This window comes from Rhopalosiphum padi, chromosome 1 (genome assembly GCF_020882245.1).
Source record: "Rhopalosiphum padi isolate XX-2018 chromosome 1, ASM2088224v1, whole genome shotgun sequence".
NCBI classification, from domain to species: domain Eukaryota; kingdom Metazoa; phylum Arthropoda; class Insecta; order Hemiptera; family Aphididae; genus Rhopalosiphum; species Rhopalosiphum padi.
This window is the reverse complement of record NC_083597.1, coordinates 89,756,417-89,782,881: the sequence shown is the minus strand read 5'-3', so window position 1 is coordinate 89,782,881 and position 26,465 is coordinate 89,756,417. Positions and strand designations below refer to the sequence as shown.

General features: G+C 30.2%; 3 protein-coding genes across 7 annotated transcripts; 2 read left to right on the top strand and 1 right to left on the bottom strand.

Moving 5' to 3' along the window:
- The first annotated feature begins 537 nt into the window (after positions 1 to 537).
- LOC132917763 (forkhead box protein J1.2-like) lies at positions 538 to 12,470 on the top strand. Of its 4 annotated transcripts, none has more exons than XM_060978648.1 (6): positions 542 to 1,146; positions 5,205 to 5,319; positions 10,069 to 10,285; positions 10,350 to 10,525; positions 10,601 to 10,736; positions 11,383 to 12,470. In XM_060978648.1, exons 3-6 carry the CDS (start codon positions 10,075 to 10,077, stop codon positions 11,781 to 11,783), a joined length of 924 nt encoding a protein of 307 aa, XP_060834631.1. In that variant the 5' UTR covers positions 542 to 1,146; positions 5,205 to 5,319; positions 10,069 to 10,074; the 3' UTR covers positions 11,784 to 12,470. The 4 variants fall into 4 exon arrangements, with proteins under 4 accessions (XP_060834634.1, XP_060834633.1, XP_060834631.1 ...); XM_060978649.1 differs by having other exon boundaries at positions 542 to 1,150; XM_060978651.1 differs by lacking the exon at positions 5,205 to 5,319 and having other exon boundaries at positions 538 to 1,150.
- Positions 12,471 to 12,570: 100 nt separating this feature from the next.
- LOC132917762 (uncharacterized) lies at positions 12,571 to 15,222 on the bottom strand. Its single transcript, XM_060978647.1, has 6 exons — positions 14,929 to 15,222; positions 14,685 to 14,840; positions 13,412 to 13,557; positions 13,156 to 13,276; positions 12,931 to 13,047; positions 12,571 to 12,827 (listed from the first exon to the last, which is right to left on the bottom strand). The coding sequence occupies exons 1-6, from the start codon at positions 15,220 to 15,222 to the stop codon at positions 12,591 to 12,593; spliced, it is 1,071 nt and encodes a 356-aa protein (XP_060834630.1). The 3' UTR covers positions 12,571 to 12,590.
- A 2,016-nt stretch (positions 15,223 to 17,238) lies between these two features.
- On the top strand, positions 17,239 to 25,758 carry LOC132931860 (multiple inositol polyphosphate phosphatase 1-like). Of its 2 annotated transcripts, none has more exons than XM_060997911.1 (10): positions 17,239 to 17,400; positions 20,315 to 20,498; positions 20,716 to 20,847; positions 20,915 to 21,093; positions 21,191 to 21,316; positions 21,422 to 21,554; positions 21,644 to 21,744; positions 21,819 to 21,928; positions 22,023 to 22,229; positions 24,283 to 25,758. In XM_060997911.1, the coding sequence occupies exons 2-10, from the start codon at positions 20,333 to 20,335 to the stop codon at positions 24,533 to 24,535; spliced, it is 1,407 nt and encodes a 468-aa protein (XP_060853894.1). In that variant the 5' UTR covers positions 17,239 to 17,400; positions 20,315 to 20,332; the 3' UTR covers positions 24,536 to 25,758. The 2 variants fall into 2 exon arrangements, with proteins under 2 accessions (XP_060853894.1, XP_060853893.1); XM_060997910.1 differs by having other exon boundaries at positions 20,011 to 20,498.
- Positions 25,759 to 26,465: the final 707 nt, after the last annotated feature.

Here is a 26,465-nt window from a genome sequence, read left to right as displayed (position 1 = left end):
AAATAAACGTAGCAAGGCATTTCCATTTCTAACTTGTGCTCACAAATGTTAATTATTATAAGATATAATGTTTTGCCACTGTGTTTTAAATAAACACCATCTAAATTGCTTGTTTATAGTAACGATTCTTTGACGACGTGTAAAGTGTGTTATAAGTAAAAAAACTCTCGAGCAATAGTGTCATTCGTGGTGTGTACATTATTGTGTTTGTCGTTGCGCGAAAGAGATAAATTCGCACGTAAACCGTTGACAAAGGTGTTCGTTCTTTGAATCCGACTTTTTGCCAAACAGGAATTCGCCATAAGCCATACGACGAATTGTGACATTATTATACAAATCAAATAATACACCGAACACCGGAAGATCGATTCACCGCGCGTTCTCGATATACGATGACAATAATAATAATATGTGCGACATCTGACCGAAGTCCGCAGCTGATTTCTTTTTTTTCACGTCCGTCTCGCGGCCGTTCCTCCGCCGCACACACATCACGCGAAATGTATTCGGCCGAGCTTCGTACGGAACGCCATCGTCACGATATAATAATAATAATAATATAATATCGAATACAGTCGGGTGCGAGGAAAGGGGTTGTTGCCGGCTAGACCACCACATGCGTTCGGCGGCGGCGGCGGCGACGACGGCGACTTGGTGGGGGGCGAGTACGAGCCCTGTTCCGGGCCGCTAAACGTAGAATGCCCACAGACCGGTCGGAGGTCGCGTGCGGGCGTTCCAGTTAGTAACAACGGTATTCTCGGGGGTAGCACGCACCGCAGCGCAGCATACATAGTGCACAATATATTATTGTAACGGACGTTTTTCGTTATTTTAATTTTTTTTTTCGCACATCATTCGAATTCGCGTCCCGTAGTTTTTCTCGAAACGTTTCTTTTCGTCGGGCTTTCGCCCGTTCTCCTCTACTCGCCGTCGTCGAGTCGATTCGCGACGCGACAACGCGGACATCGTAAGTAATCGTACGGTTACAATATTTGTAACACTGCAGAATCGCCGGTCGGTCGAGTATTTGGATACCGCCAGGAAGATTGGATTTTGAGCCACATATTCCGAGTCCGGAAGAAGATTGTGTTTAGACGACGGAAGTCCGAATCTGATGAATTATTCCTTGAGAGTACAAAAAGTACAGTAGGTATAATAGTTGTACCTATAATATAGAATATAGTGCCTACACGTCGTTAAATTTTTATACTACACATTGTTACGCGGGTATAATACAAACGTGTGTAGTGTATAATAAATACGAATGATGACTATAATAATAATGTTTAGTAATGACAATGTTTCCGTACGTTATAGATGTGAGTATATATTTTATATTAAAATGTAGTAAGTATCCATCCATTACCATTGATTATAGAACAGACTAAATAATAATTCTATAGTCAGTGATACTGCGTTAAATTATTGCGAAACTCTGTACGCATCGATTCGACGAGTCGATCGAACGGCTACCGAGCTGCAGACTACAATTTATTTATTCGGCATATTATATTTTTCATGTGTATTGTAGGTATATGTATTACGTTGGCGCGACTATTGGGAGGTGTTCGGGATTGCTAAGCTCCTAACGATCAAATTTTTGCAACGTTAGCTGATTAGTTCCAAAATGTTAACCTTAACAGTAAAGAAAATTATTTTTCTTTTAACAATATCGAAAATTATTCAATATTATTATTACTATTTTATCAATTTTAATTAATAAATAACTTAATCTATGAAAATATATTGATATTATGTTACTAATTACTTATTTATATTAATAAAATGTTAAGCGTTGTACGAATCTATATATAATAGGTATAATATAATAGGTATAGTAAAAAACAAGAGTTGTATAAAAAAGAAATAATACGATGTTTTTATTAACTTTTAATTCTCTAAATATTCATAATGATTAAACCATTGGTGTAAATAATAAATGTTAGGTTGGACGGAGAAGATGAAGTATTGAAATATGTAGTTAATTAAAATTTGTATTTCAAAAGTGGAAAAACTAATGTTTAATTTAATTTTTGAAAAATATCATCGTATTATATTTTATAGCTATCTTATAGACTCTTGTTGTCTTTGATAATAAATTCTTTGTTATTTTAAATATATTATATAATATGATACATAATTTAGGATGTATTTGAATAAGCCAAGCAGCTATATATTTAAAAAAAATAATACTTTTTTGTTTATAATATTTATTTATTAAATACATTATTTTATAATCTTGAATAGGTAAAATGGGTAATAATCGGCCCGCCAATAACAGGCAATAAAAAGGTCCATGATCATATTGTGAATAAAATTACGTGTAATGAACACGACCATAATCTACTCGCATATAAAAATTGCAAGAAAACACGCTTAAAATACAAAATAAAAGTGAAAAACAAATTATTGTTGTATAAGATTAATGTAGTTTATAATAATATAAATATGTTTTTAAAATAAAAATAATAAATAGTATAATATCTATACTATGTGGTATAGTACCTATCAAACTATAATTTTTTATAAATTCGTTAAAGATAGTAATGCCCTTAAAATAGAGTTACATAATAATTATAGTACTCCCTACATATCATCTGTAGTTGTACCATGATGTAGGTATAACGAATTAAAATATTCATCATCTGTGACGCAATGATGACTGCTGACAGATGACACCTATGTTTATATGCTCTATTATAATTATTGTATAGGTACATCAATTGGCGATTATATAATAGGAAAACGACGGCGGTAGGGTAGAAAATAAATTATATGAAATAAATATTACATTATATTATAATTGCTATTATAAGCACTATTGAATTTACAAGAACACACAGTATCAATACAGCTTTGTGCCCTAATTAATTTTTTTCCAATTCGTGGAAATTGTATTTTAATTGATCTTAAGTTTTCAATATATTCATGTTTAATATTATTATATACTATAATATTTTAACGATTTATGTATTAATATGTCGGATATTATTATACTTTTATGTAAGCACGGTGTTTATAATTTATATATCCATAGTCGTGCGATGATGGTACTTAAAATTGAAAAAAAGGCGAAATGACAATTTTATCAATTTTACAAATTAGTTTTTAATACTATTTTAGAAAAAACTGCGTTTAAAAAAAACCTATCAAATGTTGGGATACTTGCACTGAATGGTAAATATAATAGGGTTTTTCTTATCTCTGTGTTATATTAACATTGCACTCGTATTAAATTGAAACAAATACATTTTACTCGTATTGCGTGTGAGGCACAAACAGATCAAAGCGTGTGTTTGGTTGATAAAACACTTAACTCCGACCGATTGAACAAGGCATAATTAGAGAATGACGACCACACGTAAAAATATATTCCAAAAGTCCTACTGAACCGACAATATATAGGTACACTGGCCTTGATATTACAGACGAAAATAATACGTTCAAATGTACAACTATTTCTACATCGGTTTATAAATTATTGACCTATTCCGTATTCCGTAACAGTATAATATACAATTATATTATTATCATCGAGTTTAATCGATATCTTTAAAGTTTATTTTAATGATGTGCCCGCGCTTTATTTAACGAGTAAAATGATTGATGATAATTTATTGTCGAGCTGCGTATACAATTACATCGATACCACTCCAGAAGAACACTCTTATAGTACAACATAGTGTTTGATTTTTAAATAATATCGTTTTATTCGGAAAAAAAACTCGTCGCTGAAATCAAATCGTTAAATTCGGAATTCATCAAATGGCGGCGATGTCGACCCACTATAATATTTTGTTCTCCGCGCGCATTCGCTGTGTCCAAGAATCCATTAAAACCTCCGTGTGTGTGTGCGTTTTTATTTTAATACTTAAAAATTGGATGTTAAATTACCCGGTTTTTATTTTTTGGTATACACATTATGTACCAATAAACATTACGTTTTAGGTAACCAAAAAAATAGATAAAAATCTGTTAATTTCGACATTCGCATTAGTCGGTAAATCGGTGGCGGCAACGACGGCGACGGTGGCGGCACATGTAATGGGTGTATATATCGATCGTATATAGGTGGTCAGCGAAAGGGTCACAGGGGGTACACCTACCTCGCGTAGATATTGTATCCCTCCAGCAGCGGCAACTTTGTCGGTGGCGAAGGAGGTAGTGGTGGCAGCGGCGGCGGCGGCGGCGACCAGTGGAGGTCGATGTCCATTCAAACGGACCGACGGCGGCCATTTGCCACTGAATATTACATAAGAAGCGAACAAAAAAATAATAAACCCCGTATTAGTCCCAGCGGCGAGTGTTTGCACATATATATATATATATATATATAGGTATAGGTATTGAAGTATAATTCGAATAATGTTACGAATATATTTGCGTACGACCACGGACTTTTCAATATCGCGTTCTACTTTTTTTTTCTTGTTCGCCGAAACACCAGATAGCATATTGATTTGAAGTGTAGTACGAAATTTACTATGTACTCAATCGTTGTCTATAATATATATAGCCCGATAATAAATATTATACATCATACGACATTCTATCGAGAATGTATTCGGAAGGATATTTTTTATAACAGTTCCGTTTGGAAATCTGTACAAATTACTGATGAATTAATAATGAAAGTATTTATAATTTAAATGGCAGTTATATCAATTTTATAAAATGATTTGTTAATTTAACCAAACATTTTTTTCGTTGACGGAAAATTTGACAGGCTGATAATGTCGAATTAAACAAGATTTTAAGCAAAATAACAATGCTGTTTGTAAATCTGGAGATGAACAATATGAAAAATGTGTTATTAACAATGCTGTTTATTGGCCTTATGTTAAGAATGCTTATGTTGATTTAACTGTTATTTTTTGTAAATCGTAATGAGGTTTTTCGTTCTGTGGTATAAACGAATGCTGTCTTATCGCAAGAAGTATACATAGGTTTAAGCACCATAATTTTATATCGTAATAACAATAATAATAATAATTTTGTACTGAAATTTTAAAAATATACGCGAGAATACTATGTATATAATAATTAATAGGTACAACCCATCGGCCATCATGTATTACTTGTTTAGGATACAGGTGACTAAAATACGCACACACTATATAGTTTATCCCTATTTACTAATGTACATAAATTTGAACATGATATTTTTAAGTCAATTATTTTATTTAAAAAAAATCTATTTTCAGGAAGACGTAGACAAAACATATAAGCTCATACTTTGAGGAAATGTGTTAAAATAAGAACCAAAAAACATTTTTTATAATCTACACATACGAAAGAAACTGAACCTGTTACCGAGTAGTGAGTACACACTATTTATGAAGTAGAATTAAAATAAAAATCATAGAAAATAACTAAACTACTGGTTCGAGAGAATATTATGGTTATATTAATCTCGGTTAAATTTCCCATGACATCACATTGCTCCTCAATTCTAGATTATCTACTGAAATGTTCAATGTAGTCTACTTTATTAAATACCCTGGCTTCATTGTCGAACTAAAATCCATTAATCAGCCATATTATAAAATAATTTATTTTTTATGTAACATGTAAAAACATAGGAGATATAAAATATTATATACGTATAATAGGGCAATAGAGCCGTATATTATGTTATTATAGATAATGGAAATGTACGATTTTGTCATTAGGTATAATCATAAAAAAAGTTTCATTATTTTTATAAAGTAATAATTCTAAATTATACATAATTTTGATTTCCTACGAATTTTAAAAATACATTTTTAGAATTTTAGATATTGTTTATAATTCGTTAAAAACTTTTTATATTCAGTTATAGTTTTTGTTAGTTATTAGATATATTTTGAGTGGAATTTATTTATGATATATCATTAAAAAATATTCGATTAAACTTCTATTGAAAATTTAGGAAAGATAATACTTTTTATGCTTTTTATGAGTGAATAGGTTTAATATAAATATTAATAGCTTTGACATAATATTGTAAAAAATTATATTACATGCGTTTATTTCTGTAAATAATCTACTAAGATTGTACAATAATTATTATTTAATTATTATGATTACTATTGTATTAAATTTTAGATTGAAATTCATAAAAATATGAAAAAATGTAAATTTACACATTTATTATAAATAACTATAAATCTTAGTCATCCTATTTATATACATATTTGTATATCTTTAAAAAAAAAAACATATTTAAAATGGTCAATAGAAATACGAATTGAAATAATCATTATATATATTTTTTATAATATACAAACATATTGTACAATATGGTGTCAAACATTAAATCTATAACATTACAGTAACTTAATTTTTGATGTAGGTATGAGCATTAATATTATATTTATTTAAAGTCTAATTATTTTTAAATATTTGTTAATAATAATGTAAGTATGAAAAATCGGTAAATTTAATAAAAGTTTATTGTTTCTAATGTTCTTATAGGTATTATGTGTTTTCTAGTAAACTAGTAGTATTAGAAGGCAATAACCAATAAATCTAAAGTGAGTGCCGACAGCAGTAAAATAAAATGTAGGATAATTTTCACACTATAATATTTTTAATTAATTTTAACAATTCTTCAAATTGAGTAATAACTTTTTGCCTATTACGTCATATGCAATTAATATAATTTCATATTTCTCGTGTTAAGCTTTCAATATGTTTCAAAAACGATAAAACATTTTCATTGGTTTTCGCTGTAAAACAATAAGTTTCTCAGTGCGGTAAAAAGATTAACACATACGACAAGTGATAAACTAAGCACTATATTATGACCTGCATAAAAATACAGAGTGATTCACTAAGCATATTCACATTCGTTTGTTCTTTAATAATGAATTTTAATTTTTAACTTGAAGACTTAGTTTTATAATACTTTTAATAAAAAATAAGGAGTATTCTTAAGTGATACAATTTTCATTTTTCAAATAAAAACCATTATATTTACTTAAAATTGACAAACAGTATACTATTTTAAAAATGCTGATGATTTATAAATAATTTTAAATTTAAATGAATAGTTTTTGAACTATATTAATTTTGTGTACCAAGGATAAAATGTCCATGATCATAGCCTTAGAAAATATGCGTGTTACGATTATTTGAAAATTATTGTAAATAATATTAAATTAACATTTCATAACTTGTAAAAATTAATAAGTACTAGATTAAATATTAAATTTATTTTTTATTTTTGTAAAATATTATCAAGAACTATTATCATAAATTATAAGCTATACCTACACATTTTAATTACTAGGAAATAAGGTTACTCGTTTAAACGATTTAAAAAAAAACTTAATAATAACTATACACGATAACAAATTTTGGCTCTTATTCGACTAAAAGAAGATTATATCGGGCCAGGACAGTTCACTCCTTAAATAGAATGAATAATTTAAGTATTTTAAAGGTGGTCTATTAGTATACTAACTTATAAATTTCAAAATCAAAATTTGAAAAACTAAAAATAAAGGTGAGCTTGACTGATTAATTCTCCTATATATAATAATATCATAATATATTATATAGCACACGTCCGCGAAACAACATTTATTTTTTAGTTTGTGTTTTATCTACATTTTTTTTTTTTGTTAATAATCCATAGTTGGTTCAAACAAAAAGAGATATTTAAATAGATAACCGATAGAAAAATTATTTTAATAATAACGTTCGTGACAGTTGGCTACGTATATTATCATATTGGCAATTGGCTGTGTATTTACATTTCGTCAGTACACAACGATACGGCAAACATTATAGGAAAGGCGTTTATGTTTTATCGTTATGCGCATAAAGTCAGGTGATGTCCGAGAAGTCAATAACGCGAAGTACGTGGCGAATCAGAGCAACCGCTCGTCGGAAGTATACGACCTATTATGATAGGTAAATGCGAGTAAACTTATAGATTTTATTACGAAGACGTTCGCGTACGACGGTATAGCGTGCCTGCAGCAGTTCTCGATACCGCGTTATAATCGTATGATAGGCACAGCGTAGTGTAATAATAATTGTAGTTTTATTTAGTGAAAAAAAATATCGTCTCCAGTCGCGTCTTCCGCGGTGGCGTAGGTTTACCTAACCGCGCGTATAATATATTATAATATTATTAAACGCACGGGAGACGACGGGTAGGTAGTACTCGCGCGTAGGCGGTTTGTGCGCGTGAAAATGTTTTTCGTCCATCGCAATAATATACGCGGGGCAATAATACATAAATATAATAATACAATAATATATATGTGTGTACGTGGAAAAAGCAGCTCGACGCGAACCGAATACAGCGGGCATTAGATTATCGACGAAAACCGGGCGCTTGCGCGCGAAAAGCCCTTTTTCTCGTCCGGACACGCCCACGCGCCCGCCACCCAATCCATTCCGTGCGCCGGACAAGGGTATATGTAGTCTGACGGAACAAACCCCTGAATTATTTATCCCCCGGGCCGAAATTCATACGCACGTAGGTACGGCTTATAGTCGGTCGGTTGGCCTCGCCGTAGTATTACTCTGTATACACACACACACACACACACACAAGCACACATATAAATATATATATATATAATAATAATATGTGTTTTATTCGATGACAGTTTTCCCACGTAAACATACATATTATATATATATACATCGTGTTCGTAACCGCGCCTGCATAATAAAACGCACGGGGTTTGATATTTCTGTCCATCTTTCGAAACTTATCAAGGGGGATTTTTGTTAAATCGATACGCGCGCGCAGTGCCATCCGACTGCGATCTATTATAATATTATGTTTACCCGGTGCAGCAGGCCATTATATAAAATATATTATACAATACAAATGACTAATAACAATATTATTTCGTTCACGAATCACGCGAGCGACATTTCTTAATGGCTGAACAAATTTTTCGTAAATCAAACTTTGGGGGGGGGGGTGCGGTTTATATATTGTCATTATTATTGTTATGATTGCACTGCGAGATTAATGCAACATTACGCAAATCGCAGTGTTCACAATAACACGCTGATTCACTATAAGTTCACTATATTTTATTGTAACGCTCGACCACTGTTCACGTTACGATAATATTATACAAGTCTATCGGTAATCGCGATAAAATACATTTATTATACATATAATTACAATATAAATACGCGACGAAACATACACACGTTCAACGCGGCTATAATATAGTTTCTAAAAAATTATTTAATATCTAATGAATTGAACGTCATATATTATTATATAGCAAAAGCTTAAAGTAAGTTAAGGTCATTTTTTTATACACGTACACTGGATAATTGAGTTAAGCAGAGCCGTTGAGGTCGTGAAATTTATACCGAAACATCATTTTGTGATTCGCTTCGGCATTGATATTGCATGAGTTTAAATCAAATAAAAAAATCATGTTAGACATTGAAATTCAATGATTGAATAATATTATTTGCTCGTGTTTAAACAAAAAACGCGCATTTTTTTAAAGTTTTATTGACAGTTTTAGATTATTTATTAAATTTTCCGTGCATATTTTGTAATAAATGTTCATAAATGATTTCGAAAATAAACACACGCGTACAATGGTGAGTTGTGTACAGGTTGATAAGTTCCCACATCAGAACGGTTAAAGGGCTCGTGACGCTTCCTATTCATAGAGAAATCATTTTTGTAAAGCCAATAATACGCACTGGGTAGGTACAATACAATCGTTTCTCCCCTTCAGAAATACTGCAGGCACCTTTACGACGCATAATAATATGTAAACCATTATCGGAGTGTGTCAAGTGATTAATAATCCAACAACACTCAGGTAAACGAACCCCTTTGCATGTATAGAAGGGGGAAAAATCGAGAATGAACCTGCCCCGATATCCTGCACGCATGTGCCCGGAAGTTGGTTGTTAATCGGTCGGAAACGATCTCGGGGGAACTTGATGATCACCCCCTAGACAAATACGCACCCCTGGGGAGAAGTTAACGATTTTTTTAAATCTTCGACAGATCTAAAAACAAGTGTAAGCAATAAATAAATAATAAAAAAGAATAAAATAGAAAATATTCGTTTTTGATTGCAGTAAAACATGTTAGACGTCAAGAGGTCGATTTCCATGCTTCCAGCACCAGTAAACTCGGAACCAGACACGGATCTGACTAGTCTGAACTGGTTACATAGTTTAACAAATATACTTTCGGTGCCATCTTTGCCGACTCCTCCCGATTCACCTAATTCGCCCACACGTTTAGCAGATCAGAACCCCAAAAAACTTCCGCACAAAATCCGTTTCCAAATGAGTATGAGAATTTTCGTTTAATAGGATTATTTTTTCAACTCTGATTTATTGATTTTTCATTCCAGGTTTGGAAAGTGCCGAACAGTACAAAAACAATGGAGACAAAAAACCGCCATTTTCATATTCTACATTGATTTGTATGGCAATGAAAGCTAAAGGGAATAAAGTTACGTTAAGTTCTATTTATGGTTGGATCAGAGAAAATTTTTTGTACTACCGTAACGCTGATCCTAGTTGGAAGGTAACGATTTATATATAATCAAAAATTTAACTAAACATAAATATTTTACATTTTATGTTTTTTTTTCTTCTTAAGAACTCAATCAGACACAATTTATCGTTAAACAAATTCTTCGTAAAAGTGCCGCGATCTAAAGACGAACCAGGTAAAGGAGGATTTTGGAAGTTTGACGTCGATTGCTTAGAAGGCGGTGCTCGGCGTAAACGAACAAGTAAACAGCATAACTTATAATTATTTATAAAAAATATAAATTATGTATAGATGGAGGGCTAGATATACGGGTGTCGGAAATTTTTTGATGATTCACTTCACTTGATGCGTGACAGTGTTGTGTTTGTTAATTATAACTTATTTAAATAATTAATAATTCTAATAGCAATACTTAAGTCGACTTAATTGCGATAAAGTATTACCATTATTATTATATATATTTTTTTTAACTGCAATCGCTTATAAGTATAGATTTTTAATTCGTGGTATTTATTTAGAATATTATGCTATACTAGGTATATGTGATTAGACATTAATTGTAACAATACTATATATCGTACCATAAATATTACTTATTAGTAATATTTTCTAAAAATAAATAATACGAGTATAACTCGTTCGTTTTTGCAGTGACAAAATTAAATATCTATATCTCCAATTCAAGTCTTGATAAATTAAATATTATTAAAATGTATAAATTACAGCCTAAAATATTTTTTTTTGAAAACTAACATCCTAATAATTGTTAAAATAATGCATAAAGTAAGCGTAAACTGCAACACTCCAATATATAAAGACGCCACGTCCAACAATGATCATTGCATTTATAAATGTCGAACTTAACCATCGATCGCGTTGCACCACAGGTAGCCGGAGGCGGGCAAGTCGTATGCAGCAAAAGAACAATGCGAGCAAGAAACAACACGGAGAGATGACCGTCGAGGACGAAAAAGCGCTCGAGTTGGCCGTCCAGTCGCTGGAAGAGGAACAGCGACATATGGACAATAATTTGGACGGTTTCCACCAGCATCCGTTGATACTTCCTGTCGACGAGCCGATGGGCGTACCCGAGTTGGTCTACAGCTGTTCGATAAACGCAGCCACCGTGGATCCGTTCATGTCTTCTGTAGTCGATTACACGATAATCGACATACCCAACGACCATCAGCCACAAATCGCCACGGACGAAGAGCTAACCATGCTCACGAACTTGACGTGGGACGATTCGCAAATGGATCTACTCGATTCGTTGCTAGACTCGTTGTAGACCGGCTTTAATAATAATTATAATACTGTGCAGTTGGTATGCGTTATTGGATCCTATATATTATTATATACTATATCATTGTCATTATTATACTATATATGATGTTATAATACCGAATCCATTCCGGCATTCTGTTTCGAGTGTTTTGACGTGTCAAAGTGAAACTAGTCTTTTTATTTTGTATTTATTATTTTTTTTTTATTATTACCATTGGATTTAACGTAGAACGAAACGGCGAGATCGAAAGTGTGATACAAACTGTTTGGATAGAGCTTGATAACTTTAGTGTTTATTTAGATATTTAATCAACCACAACCGTAGGTGAGTCTCTGAAGACAACGTATATAGATACCTACCTATCTTACCAGTTTGCAACAGACTTTCCGTTTCACCCTGTATCGCGAACGAGAATATATTATAAGTACTAACGACTTGTATAGAAAAGTCACCCAATTAATCCTATAATATTGTATTGTAATAATTTGTCTATCTTTTCTTTTTACGTACCTATATGATATGCATTACTGTATGTGTTTGTTGTATTTTTATGTTTATCTTCGTTTCAACGATTCCTCGATGTGTTAACAACAAAATAGCGATTTAAATTGTATTATTTTTTTGAATAAGCACGAAACTATGTAATGTTTTAACAAACAAAAACTTAAAAAATATATGATTCATAAGTAATTATATAATATATATATTATAAATATATATATATATTAATACTAATAACTATTATAATTAATAAAAATCGTAATATAAACTATACGTAAACAATATACGTGATATATATATATAAATATATTATAATCTACAACGTGATGATATTGTTAATGTCGTTAACTGTAAATAAGCGATTAACGTCACCGTCGACCAAGCCGTACGACTCGTGAAACGTCCGCCGTTTAGTACTGCGCCCAATGTATTCGCCGTTTCTTGGATGGCTTTGATCTGTTCGCGATCTAATGACGAACGCTGTGCATACGTAAGCGCGTTGACGGCAGACAATGACAAATGCGATAGCTGTTCTATTGACATCGCCTGCGACGGACACGTTCGAATATTTATTTTCCGATACATCGTAAAAATCGCAATGATCAGGCGCTGCCCTGTGATTAAAGAGTTTTTGTCGGTATATGCTCACCTGTAGTACGTTGTTCGGTAAACATTGCATGTTGGGAGCGGACAATCCTTCAAAGGCGTCGGGCTGAATATCACGCACAGAATCCAATCCGACTATTACACACCCGATCGATGCTACCTATAATAATAGAAAGTGAAAAAACAAATAATTACGCTAAAAAAATAGGTCTTTTTAATTTTGCTAAACGTCATCGCTTATAACATTATCATATAAGTAGGTATCTACTTGTATAGCAGTCCATCCCGAAGGATCACCAAACGCGTCTCTGTTGGTAGCTAGTGAAGCAAATTCTTTTATGATTTCTTGCGGACAATTGATGAGATTTGATATATCAGCCGCCGCAGCCCTTATAATTATTTTTTGTCACATTGTATATTTATAAAACATACTGTTTTTATATACGTTTTTAACATTTCTAACACTAGTAAAGGCGTTATATATTTTTTTAATATCACTAATTAAGAAAAAAAACCACTATTACTTGTATGCTATTGGTTTAATCGCAGCTATATATGATTTATTGAACTCGCACAAAACTTGACCTAAAGCAGCTAAATCATAACTGCTCAAATCGGAAGGTCCTTTATAACTCCATTGGTCTTCGATTGCTTGTTTTAAAGTCACGAGCTTGACAAAATTACACCAATCAATTAATAATTATAGCAATTATATTAAATGTGTGCATTTATATATATAATATTTTGTTGTCAAGTATAAATTAATTTATTTAAACGAAATTATATTAAAAGCAAATATTGTCCTTCAAACTAAGCATTTTTCTACAAGCACTTTCAGAAAAGTTAATTTTTATTTTTATATAAATTGAAATATTGAATTATTTTTACCATCATATTAACTATTAAAATTGATCAATTATTACGAATATTTTAGGATAAAAAAAATGATAAATAATTATAAACACAAATAGGATATTTAGTTGTGGTAACTTTGCTAAAAATAAGATTATATTTAAAATTGATTAAACATTACATAAATCAGGTGTAAAGATATCTTACATATTATTACTTATTACTATACATTTTTTTTAATATTGTCATAAACTGGCAGAATAGTTCCAAAATTTATCAGTACATCTTTAAATCCTTAGATCGTCAAATATTATTAATTTTATATTTAAATTTTAAATACTTACTATACTTAAAGATTATTTCTAAGTTTCTATGTACAATAAAGTGTATTATTATCGAGTAAAAATATAACAGACAAATTCATATCACATACTTTATGCATTGACTAGTTTTGTCACTTTTATGTTAATCTTAGTAGGATATATATGAAAAACCTAAGTTTTTATTCATAGTTTATATTTAAGAAAGATGACCTTCTAGATGAGTAATAGTAACTGCTGACTGGTAATGATATAGACGATATAGTATTAATGTTTCATAAATATTGTCTTGTTATTTATTATTACTACTCTGTTATTAAACATAATTGAACATAATTACTAATTACAGTTAATTAAAAAAAAAACTTAAAAAAACCGCTAGTACAATAGATATTAGGCTTAAATGAGCAATAAAGATATTTTCTCAAGGATACTATTTTTCTAAAGCAATGTTATTTAAATTTTAAATTCGTCTACTTATACTTCTATTTAAATACAAAATTTCGAAAAACAATACGTATATACGAGTATTAAATACTTATGACTTTCTTAATTTTAAAAATGTTATTAATCATTATTTAATTATGAGTAACATAATGTGTTTGTCATTAATCGTGTGGCAAACCTGCTCTTTAGAAAAGTTTCTCCATTTCCCGAATGATGCTATCGTGTCGATATCCGTCAAAGACAAATTCATAAAATCTGGAGCAGGTATTCCGGTCGATATCCACCCTAACAGTTGTAGTTCGTCTTCGGGAATATCATTGGCTGTTTTATAAACCTAAAACAATATGTTACACGTTTGTCGCTTAATAAACTACCGTTAACAAAACATAAAAAATATTAATTATCATAATCGTTTGTTTCACTTTCACTAAATCTCTCCACAATAGTTCAGCGATTCCCGTTTCCAATGGATCTTTTCCAAGTACAACCAAACACATTTTGATCTGTGACTGATTGTCAATAGATATTAAATCAACAATGTCTTCCTTAGACAACTTTCCGTTATTTTTTATCAAAGATTCGCCATCACACGGCTGTTTTGCCACGTCTTTATGTACTACCGATAAAAATGAAACAAGCAAATACGCCCATCGTGGAGACATCGTATTACTAAACTGCATATAAAATAACGAAATTACAATGTATTTATTTAGCATCTGACTATACTAGTACAATATATATGTACAACCAAAGTTCCTCGGACAGACATCGCGTGCAAAAATAAGGTTGACCGTGTAAATAGTTAATCGTTAGTTGAGGTTTATTTTAAATTATCGAATATTTCAATTGGTAGGTTCTTATGTTTTTTATACTGATAGAATATTTTTTTATTTCTCGAAATCTATTTTAATTATTAATTACCTACCTCACACATTACGTTACGTTAAAAATGAAAATTCGTGTTTGTCTAATGTATACTTAAACTGATGAGTAATAATCAAACAAACTTTAACAATAGGTACTCGTAATAAATAATAATAATTTGATTAGTATAAAATCAGTCAAATTAATATTATTCAGTAAGTCGAATCTCTTGATAATCCTAAAATTTTCAATGTACCTTAAAAAAAATAATCTCTTTTTAATATCCATCATTGCACATATAAGTTTTTAATAAATATGTTAGATTACGGATTTTAATGCTTTCAAAGTCCTAAGAATGACTCACACGCGTCTAAAAATGTGAACACGATATAATATGCCTATATTATGACGAATAGAAACTATAAAATTGGTACGCCGTCCTACAGAAGTAATAATACTCTTATCGAGTATATTATTATATCTAATAACGATTGTTTTTTTAAATAACAATAAGTATTAAGAGAATTTGAATACAAAAGTTAAATATTAAAACATAATAATGGTAACAACCGAAACACATTTACCGCGAACAAAATTTACTATGCCTATACTAACAAAAACACGAATCACGTATGAATCCTATTATACTAAAATATTATTTTCGACATGTAAAATATAACAGTATGTTCGATTAGTATTAAATCACAGGAATAATAAGGTGCGCTATTAAATATGGGAAATATGGTGTGGACATAAAGACACCACTACAATACATCACGTAAACGTTTTCATTTATTTTCTAGAACAACTAATGCATTTTAAATTACTTAACATGGTTCATTTATTATTTTAATTCAATTACGCGATAACAAAAAAGTAGGTTAAATACATTTTCTGAAATTTGAAAACAAGAAAATAGAAGCATCAAGAATATTGATTCGCTCGTAAGTTGATTGTAATAAATTATTGGTTTATTATAGACGTACAAGACTTGAATAACTAGGACTAAACATAATTATTTTTACACGAGGAAATAATGTTAGGTTTTTTTTTAAATTATAATCATTTATTAGATTAATCTTTTCATCCAATCAAATAATCATCCAATATTATACGTAGATAATATTATGATGGGTAGGGATTTTATAATTTGTGATGCAATTTTAAATTTACACGAGCACTAATATCCATGTTTTTGAATATTATGGAATATGCACTTCGCTTATAAGCTAATTGTATTATAGTATGAACGTTATGAATACAGTGTTATGAAAGAATACATTCAATCGTTTTTAAAATAAATATTCTAATAATGAGTAGCAAAATGTATAATAATTTTACTTAGGATAAACTAGTTTGGGCGGCGATGATTTCAATGGCATGTAATACATTAAGTTCTATATCAAATGAAAAATAATCATGATAATTTAAATATTCTATTTGACGCGAAATAATATTTTATTAATAATAATAAAAACTAATAGACATGACTGTGATAGATATATAACATACATATACATAGAATCGTAGTACAAAAATTAACGTTGAGGCCGTCGCCTATATACAAGCGATCAGTATAGATGCCATTACTGCAGTACAACTTATGGTCGTCACGGTTGTAACTTGTATTATTATATATGCGCTTGTCTAGTTGTTGTTTTTTTTTTTTAATTTTCACCTTTTTAAAATAGAAATAAATGCATAAACGTAACGTAAACATATTTCTAGTCGACCTGTTGTACCTATACGTATAGGTACGTTATAGCTAGTAACACATACGGGACCAGCTGCGAGTGCATAGTGCAGTGAACTCGCGTCTAGCTGTTGGGAGGGGGTTTCGGACGACAAGCGAAGACGTAAGTACCAGTACACTGCGGAGAACCAGTCTCGATTTGTAAGCATTCATCTCACCACGGACAATGATGTGTACTAAACCCAAGTCGTATCGTAATAATTATTATAGTATTCCGTCGTGACGATGTTCGTATAAAAGTTATATTTTTGGTGATATCCATCAACATAATTGCAAGGTAAAAATACTAAAAATTACTAAGGTATTATTCTAATAGGTGATAGTTTTATAATTTTTTTTTTGCGCAGTATGTACCTACGTGGCTGAATTACACGCAGAGTGCGTACTCAATTATAACCAGTTGACTTGTTTGTTATTAATTGTAATGTTCATTGATATTTTTTATAACTATTTAGACTTTTACGTTATTGTTGAGTAGGTACGTGAATTAAAATTTGGAAATTTACTGTATTTAATTCAAATTTAATTGTCTGGTAATGGAGATGAAAAAAAAGTAATAGGCGGCTACCGCATGAATAGCCGTGAAATTGATATTTACTCGGTTATCACCGGCATAATGACATAATTTTGTAAATATTTTAATTTTTTTTTAACGAATCAGCTAAAGCACAAAATATGTTTATAAGTTTGTAATTAAAAAAATGAAAGTCACGTGTTTATACAGTACATATATAATTTATTTAAGCATATACAACATATGTATATAAATTATAAATAGGTAAATAACTATACAGTTTATTTTTATTTTGAAACATTTTGTAATTTGATTATACTTCGCAAATATTTGAAAATGTTTATTTGTTTGAATATAACACCGAGAACGTATATTTATTTATTTTTTTAAAATTTTTTTTTTAATTTTTACTAGGAACTAAATATATCAATGTAACTATCAACAACATTTTGGAATGCTGTTATTCTTTCAAGCAGTACATTTAGCTAACCACAACAATTTCTTCAGCTATTGTCATCCACATTTAGGTTAAATTACAGTTTCTTTAGATTACTTTAAGTGTATCAGTAAATCATATTACTATAATAGTGGTGTGTTACTAAAGAAATCTTGTAGAAAAGCATTCAGTTATTCGATCGTATCAGTATAATAATAGTACTTACCTACCTATTATTGAAACTGTAAATAGGTATAAACGTTATTAGATATTTGTATTTATATTATACGAACAATAAACATATGATGTTAAACATATGTAAACATACGTAAAAAAATGTAGTATTAAATAAATAACGTTAACAGTATAAAAAAAAATTTACCACGTGTGCATATGCAACAGTTAATGCGCATTAGGGAGCGGGTTTATATGCACTTAAAATATTAATAATAGATGTTAAATAAAATTAAAATGTAATGCGAATATCTTTTAGTCCATGTTTTATACTTTGGATTCCACGATTAAAATAATTTATTATTTTATAATTTGACCTTTTAAAATTCCCGTTAAAATATTAATTCGCATTAAAGCGTTTACATGCATTTCTTACAATCTTACTAGATTTGACAAATCGAATTTAATAATAAATATACATCAGTTTAATGCGAATTGAAAATGCGTTTATATGCACCCAACTCTCAATGCCAATTACTAACTCAATTCGCACTAACTCATTAACTGCTGCGTATAAACGTGCTAATTATTATAACAATAATTACTAATTATGACTTTATACGTTTTTTTATCAAACATTTTCAATGAATTTAAGCTGATTTATCATAGATATTTTATGAAAACACAGTAGTCAGTTCTGTAATATAAAACGTTCAAGTGCTAAAAAATGAAAAAGATTTTGAATAAATCTCTACAGGTTTAATTTTAACTTAATTTTACTTTAAAAATTTGTTTATAACTAATTTTAGCTTAAATTAAAATGTTTAATACTTGCTTATAAAGTCTAGCTATAGCAATACACCGCACTTTTTAATGCTACAGAATTAACTATTAATTTAGCCTCAGACTCCAGTTAAGCTATTTACATTTTTATTTGATTATCTTATTAAACTTTTCTTCTATTTTCTTTAACTAGTTAATTTTCCTCTGCATTCATTTTTATATTGGTAGATAATCAACAAATTATTATGTACCTATTGCTTAGAACTTACTGTATGCCAATAATGTAATTATATCATCTATTCTACTCAAAATAATTAACTATAATATCATCTGAAACATTATAAATGTATAACTAATAAACCTAATGTTTTTTTTTCTATCTATCAATGATAATAATAATGTCAAAAAATAGCTTTTTGTGTGACGTAAAATATTGAAAATTTAAATTTATACAAAAAATGGTCTATACGATCCAGTCCACCAAATTTACAAATATTATTCTATAAATAGAATATTTCATATTCAATTCAAAAGTTAAGACAAATGTTATATTAATACTATTCAGTAATATTCGATTTTATTATGTAAATCAATGTACCTATAGAGGTATATAAAATAATAGAGTTCATATTAATAAAACTAATGCGAAATTGATGGACAAAATAACTTCAGGCACTTCCTATGACCTTTCTCCGCATACAATATACAAATTATATAACTACCGAAAATAATTTAAAATTTTGCTTTGATTGCCATTGATAAACATACGTTTGCCAATTAGTTTTGACGTAAAGTACTTGGCGACCGCTACAACAATAATAATATTATTAGACGCGTGTGACCAGCTGTGACGTGTATTTGTTGTACTACTCACATGGCCACATAATATTATAGTATATAGGTAGTTGCGGTACCTACATATAAATATAAAAAAACAAAGTTTTACCGGCCGCATAATGTTCGATTGTTTTTTTTTTCAGTTTCATACCGTACCGACACCGATATAAACGTTTACCGTCGTTTATGTTATACAACAATAAATATTAATCCGCGTACCTACGTGCAACAATGACAATATCGTAAATTCATAAATTGTCGACTTACCGAAGTTTTTTTTTTCTATGAGCATTCTATATGTATTAATTTCAATGTCTTTGTCCGCAACTCTATATGCAATATTATATACGCATACCAGGATCATCTGAAATGACATTGTCTTTAAAACGTGAAAGCATACGACTAGTCTAGAATTTCAATTTAAAGAATTAAAAATAATTTATATAGTTCACCGACCCGTGTACAATGAAGGGTCAATCATCAAGAGTATTGCTGTTGCTCGCGTTCTTGTCTGCTGATTTGTCCGTCGGCGATTCGTGCTACGAACCAATCGACCAGGATCCATACCTGTATTTTTCGCATAAGACTGCATATCAGCTGATACTAAACTCGAAGTTCAAACCAGTGCCTTGTAAGTTTGTAGAACTTCGACAATAACTAAATTACATAATATGATTTATTTAAATTTTTACTTTTTTCACCATCGTTGTTTGACTCGTCAAATACTTGTCTATATTGTATAGTATTATAATTTATAATATTAGAATCATAATTAAATAATTATTTTACGAATATTAGAATATGCATAATAAATATAATATACTTAATCAATGCGATTTTCAATTTAGATTGTCGTCCGACGTTTGTATGGATGTTTATTAGATCGGGTACCAGTTATCCGAATACTAACGAATCCTTGGCAATTCGTCAGTTGCATCAATTCAAAGATAGAGTGATAAAAAATCACGAAGAACGTAGAAGTACATTTTAATGTAATTAACTCTTAAAGTTTAACATATTAATATTGTGTTGTTTAAAACTATACAGATGGACATCTATGTAGAAACGTATTAGACAGCCTAAAACGTTGGGAATTTGAAATTAATCCTACTTCAGAAAATGATATTTCACCTCAAGGTAGAATGGACATGCAGCTACTTGCAAAAAGGACAAAGGACAAAATGAGTGAAGTTTTAGTAAAAGAGATCAACAAAAATACTTTCAAAGTAAATAAGTCACTATAAAAATATAATTATTATATTTGAATCATTGTAATCGGTAGGTATAGTATTATATAATTGTTCGATTGTTTTTGTATGTTAGATTTATGCCAGTGAAGACCGAAAAGTTATGAATAGTGCTGAAGAATTTTCTAAAACTATGTTTGGAGATGATTTTAGATATAAAGTTCCAATTGAAAAAATCGAAAACAATTCAAGTTTTATTGGGGTATTAAAAAAATAAATATATATTATACAATACCTATATATATATGTGTAAAATACTAAATTACGTTTTACTTGTGGTTTAATTATGAATTTATAACCTGTACAGTTAGAAGCTTGTCCTAAATGGACTGATGCAATCCAGAATTCTGAAGCTTCGCTATTTCTTAAATCACCAGAATACATTGAAATGGTGAGCCAGATAAGTAAAAGGCTGGGTTTTCTAGACAACATAACCGACAGTGAGTGTACTACGGACTACAACATTTGTAGAGATTATTATTTATTTTCACAAGTCTGACGTGTTATTTTAATATATATACAATTACAGGTATAGTCCACGCGATGTACGAATCGTGCCGGTATAATAAAGCACTCGTGGTCGAATCTTACCCGGCATGGTGTGGTCTGTTCACTAGACAAGAGTTACAGGTGTGTGTGTGTGTGTATAACAAACCGATTCAAGTTTTACTACAGCTTTTAACGTGTTTAATTTTCGTGCTCAGCTTTTAGAATATTACGAAGATTTGGACTATTACTATAAATACGGTTACGGTTCTGAAATTAACACAAAAGTGGGATGCCCGATCGCTAAAGAGCTGATGGGATATTTGAAGTAAGATTCTTAAAGTGCCTATAGTACGTCATTAATTATGGGTAACTGATTTGTGAAATTTAATTATTATTATTGGATATTTTTTTTTGTTTAGTGCTGTGGCGAACAACGATTCCGATAGACCTTCGGCTGTATTTAGGTTTGGCTCATCGGCTGGGTTGTTGACTACGTTATTGGCTTTAGGCGTGGCCAGAGACCCGATTCCTCTGACCCATTCCAATTACCACGCTCAGTATCGTCGTCAGTGGAGAATGTCACAAGTGGACCCATTTTCCGGTAATTTTGCCGCCGTATTTTACAAGTAAGCACGATATTATGTTTCGTAAATAACTTTAGACCAATGTTAAATTAATACGTGAGAAAAAATACCGGTGTAGAACGATTCCGCAAAATTTGCGGAATCGTGTTGATTTTAATAGCCATTGATATACATACACAACTCCGCAAATTTATTATATATACACACGATTCCGCATAATTTTAAATGCAACGTTGCCATTCCGAAAACAAAATTTATATTATTGTAAGGGCCGAGCCGTGCTTGAGTGATTTTGGCGCGCGGTACGCATATGACGGTGGCACACGGTACGCGCGTTAAAATGACTCGTGGTACTCAGGCGATACACGCGCGTTTTCACAGCGCGTCAAAATCGCTTTAGTGTACTCGTATAATGAAATAACGATAATATAACGAAAATTTCGGTAGAACGTATAAAAATGTCGTTATTTCCGTTGTTAAAATAAGTTTTTTTGGCCAAAGTTTCCGCAACATAACGAATTAAATGTATACACAATTTATATAACAAGAGTAATTAATTGTATATTTGTATGGCAACGTTACATTTAAAACTATGTGGAATCATATATATATATATATATATATATATATATATATATATATATTAAATTTGCTGAGTCGTGTATGTATATCAGTGGCTATTAAAATCAACACAAATTTTGCGGAATTGTGTTATAGCCAAAAATACTGTCATTATTTGTATACATTATAACCGTAAGCATATTTCGCGCAAACATTACATAAATATTATTGTAACAATACTTTATGGTAATAAATAATAATTGTTGAATACAATAAATAGGTATTATCAGTGCCGTAGCCTGGGGTGACACTATAGGGCACGTGCTTCTTTAAAAAATACATATTTATATAATTTATTAAGGTAATAATCTATGATAACGAAAAATTATTTGTAATGTGTGTTCATAAATGTCAAATAGCAATGATAAGCACGAGTTTTCGATAAAAAAAAATACAAGTGGATCTCATTTTTATTGTGAACACGATTATAGTTTGATTATTATGTATATTATCATTTAAATTTATTTAGCTGCTTCATCATAATCTTCTTTATTTTTAACTATCCCATTTGTGTAAGGTCAGTTATAGTTTTTTTTATGTCATATGTTTGATAAAAGTTAAAAGTTATGATATTGTATTCTTGTTAGTAAATACTAAATAGCAATAATATTCAAACAAAAAATGAACTTTTGTGTTAACAACATATATTTATGTAATGTAATATCAATGGTTTACAATAAGATCAATATTAATATATTGTTATGTTAAATGTGTGCGGGTACCATAGTTGTTAACAATGTTAACATAATTGTATTCATAAAAAAGTAGGTAGGTGTTTAGTAAACACTATATTAATAAACAAAGAGGACATACAGTAATAGGTGATAAATAGGTATTTTAGCATTGCAAAAATTTGAGAAAAAAATTAAGTGCTCCCACCTAACAGAAAAAAAAAAAAAAAATTCTGGCTACGGCACTGAACATTATTACAATAATGCTATTATGTTGTGTGTGAGTAAATCTGATATTCCCACAATATGTATAGTGTTTCCACAATGAATTCCAATTAAAATATCATAAAGTTTCGGTTCGTGAACACGTGATGCGGGCTCATCGATTTAGTCTATACACATACATATTATTTATTGTCTTAGCAGTGCATAATTAATGCAGTTCGCGACATCGTATTATAGCGTTAAGTATTATAACCTGACCATACAACATATTATTGTGTCTGCAACAATGTCTATATGCACTAACCTACCGCATATTATCAATATCCATAGAAAATAATATGTAGACGGGCACCTCGACAGTGTATTATATAACTGCAGACTACAGTATACCTATACAGTATATATACGTATAATGTCGTGTACAAGTATACTCGTTACACGATCACAATACCGTTCGACGGTGTAATCATTGTTTATATTGTTTAACCGTTAATATTTCGATTCTATGCGTGCTAATAATAATAATAATAATAATAATTGATATTATATTATTATAACGTTATTATGTGTGGTCGCAGGTGTGATCAAGGCGACGAAGAGAACAAAGTCATGTTCTACTTGAACGAGGGCGTGTACGATTACCCGGGCTGCAACGTCGGCCTGTGCTCTTGGAAATTCGTCGAGAGCAAATTCAAACATTATCTGGGACCGGACGGCTGCAACGACGGGGTGTGTCACGACCGAAGTCGAGCGTCGGCCGTGCGGCGCGCCGGTTTGGTCGCCGCGCTGATTCCAATCGCACTCGCAGCGTACTCGCATCGCGGCGTTTGAACATTACTATATGCGATTGTGACGTTTTTCGTTTGGCTGTGTCATAAACCATAATATTATTATACATATTATAATTATTATTTATTACATATAATATTGACGATATAATATACACTGTGTTTCAGTCGTGGTTATATTATAATAGTGAAAATAGGTGAAAAAGTATATAATATTGTATTCTATGTAGAACGTAATATTTTTATCCTCGTGCAATGTCACGGAATTTCGTGAACGTCATATTATGATAGGTACTTTAATGTCGTCGTCGTCGTCCAGACTGCCCGTGTAAACGTTTCTCGAAACACAAAAGAACAACACTCCCATCCGGCGAAATCCGACTATAGTCATTATTATCATGTAAATGACTATACGCTGACACGTTACATTTTTTTCTTTTCTATCAACGGGGTTCAAACTGAAAGTCACATTGACAATAATATAATGTACTCGTTAGTTAATATATTTTTTTTGTATCACTATTTATTACTATTTTTATTTTTAATTTTTTATCATATCAGATATCTACTTTATAGACGCGTTTACAAAAAACCAGATTATAGTATAATATCGTATTACAAATAGTAAAATCATATAATTTATGCGCAGCAGATCGTATTACTATTTATTAACCCGCAGGCTGCAACTAAGTAGATTGAAACATTTGAAATTGAATAGATAATAAAAAAAATGATACTTATTTTCCGTAAGCCCATACATCTCGGAGTAGAATAAACTATTAACGATGAATATTAAGTTTTTATTTAATAAAACACACATTAAGCTTACTGTTTCCTATTTATATATTTCTTTACTGACTGTATTTTTATCATACGTCTGATCTCACGAACGGCGCGCATAGGTACGCTGAATTAAAGCTAAAACCTGGGTTGATTGTAGTTATAATAATATATTTATATATAAAATAATGTACCTAACTAAGTACAACGGTACACATCTTAATGATAGTTATTTTGTTTTAATAAATTTATATTATAAAATAATAAACGTTTTAAACTTGTAGTTTTATAAAATATATTGTACTTATTGAAAAAAAAAATTTTAATACTGTATTTTGTAAATAAAAACTTACATCGCAAACATACCAAAATATTGATTTAATAGTGGCGGGTAGCTAACAACCACGTGGGTCTATTTATTTTTGTAATATATGAGACACAAATTTTTGAATAAATGATGTTACATTATGTGTATATTAATAGTAATTCGACATTTGAAATAAATTAATCGTTAGTAAGTTTTTTGTGTCCAGAATTCTAGAAAAACAATAAAACGTACAACTATTAACATATTAAACTGTTTATAAATCTGCGAATATAACGAATCGGTATTATATTCTGCTTTTGCATTAGCAACGAAATGGTTGTTTTGCCGTGTTAAATCGATATTAAAAATAGAGCGATGTTCTGTTAACTGTAAGCTCCTGCATAGGTTACAAAAATGTAAATATATAAATATTGTTGCAGCAATGTTAATAAAAGCAACACCACAACGCATTAATAACATATATTCTATAAAGTATTAGCAAACGCCGTTTTGGATTTTAAAACGTTATAATTATTACAGTAATAATATAATAGCTGAAAACCCGAATTTCACATTGAGATTCGGTTACATCAACATAATTGTGTAATAAAAATATGTTTTAAGTGTCTAGAATTAATATTTTTTTTTATTTTAACAAAATGATTAAAACTGTTATTTTCGTTTGGTATCAAAATTCGTCAAAATTTAAGTGTCAAAAGTTAAAAACCGAACTATTTTTGACTAGGTATATACAATAGTTTTACTAATATAATTATTTAGTACATTTTGTTCGATTTTTGTATAGTTATTAATATTCGATTGAGATACAATGTATACCTATAGTCGTTTCTATAAAGTAATAAACTAATAAAAATAACGATTTATT

Bases quoted from the DNA above. Each gene is read 5' to 3' on its own strand.
- LOC132931860 (XM_060997911.1), top strand. From the start codon at position 20,333: ATGAAGGGTCAATCATCAAGAGTATTGCTGTTGCTCGCGTTCTTGTCT. The intron at 21,094-21,190 runs GTAAATAAGTCA...TTTGTATGTTAG, and splicing joins TCAACAAAAATACTTTCAAA to ATTTATGCCAGTGAAGACCG. The intron at 21,929-22,022 runs GTAAGATTCTTA...TTTTTTGTTTAG, and splicing joins GAGCTGATGGGATATTTGAA to TGCTGTGGCGAACAACGATT.
- LOC132917763 (XM_060978651.1), top strand. From the start codon at position 10,075: ATGTTAGACGTCAAGAGGTCGATTTCCATGCTTCCAGCACCAGTAAAC. The intron at 10,286-10,349 runs GTATGAGAATTT...TTTTCATTCCAG, and splicing joins CAAAATCCGTTTCCAAATGA to GTTTGGAAAGTGCCGAACAG. The intron at 10,737-11,382 runs GTAAACAGCATA...GTTGCACCACAG, and splicing joins TGCTCGGCGTAAACGAACAA to GTAGCCGGAGGCGGGCAAGT.
- LOC132917762 (XM_060978647.1), bottom strand. From the start codon at position 15,222: ATGCTAAATAAATACATTGTAATTTCGTTATTTTATATGCAGTTTAGT. The intron at 13,277-13,411 runs GTAATAGTGGTT...AATAATTATAAG, and splicing joins ATTAAACCAATAGCATACAA to GGCTGCGGCGGCTGATATAT. The intron at 13,048-13,155 runs GTAGATACCTAC...CTATTATTATAG, and splicing joins CGGGATGGACTGCTATACAA to GTAGCATCGATCGGGTGTGT.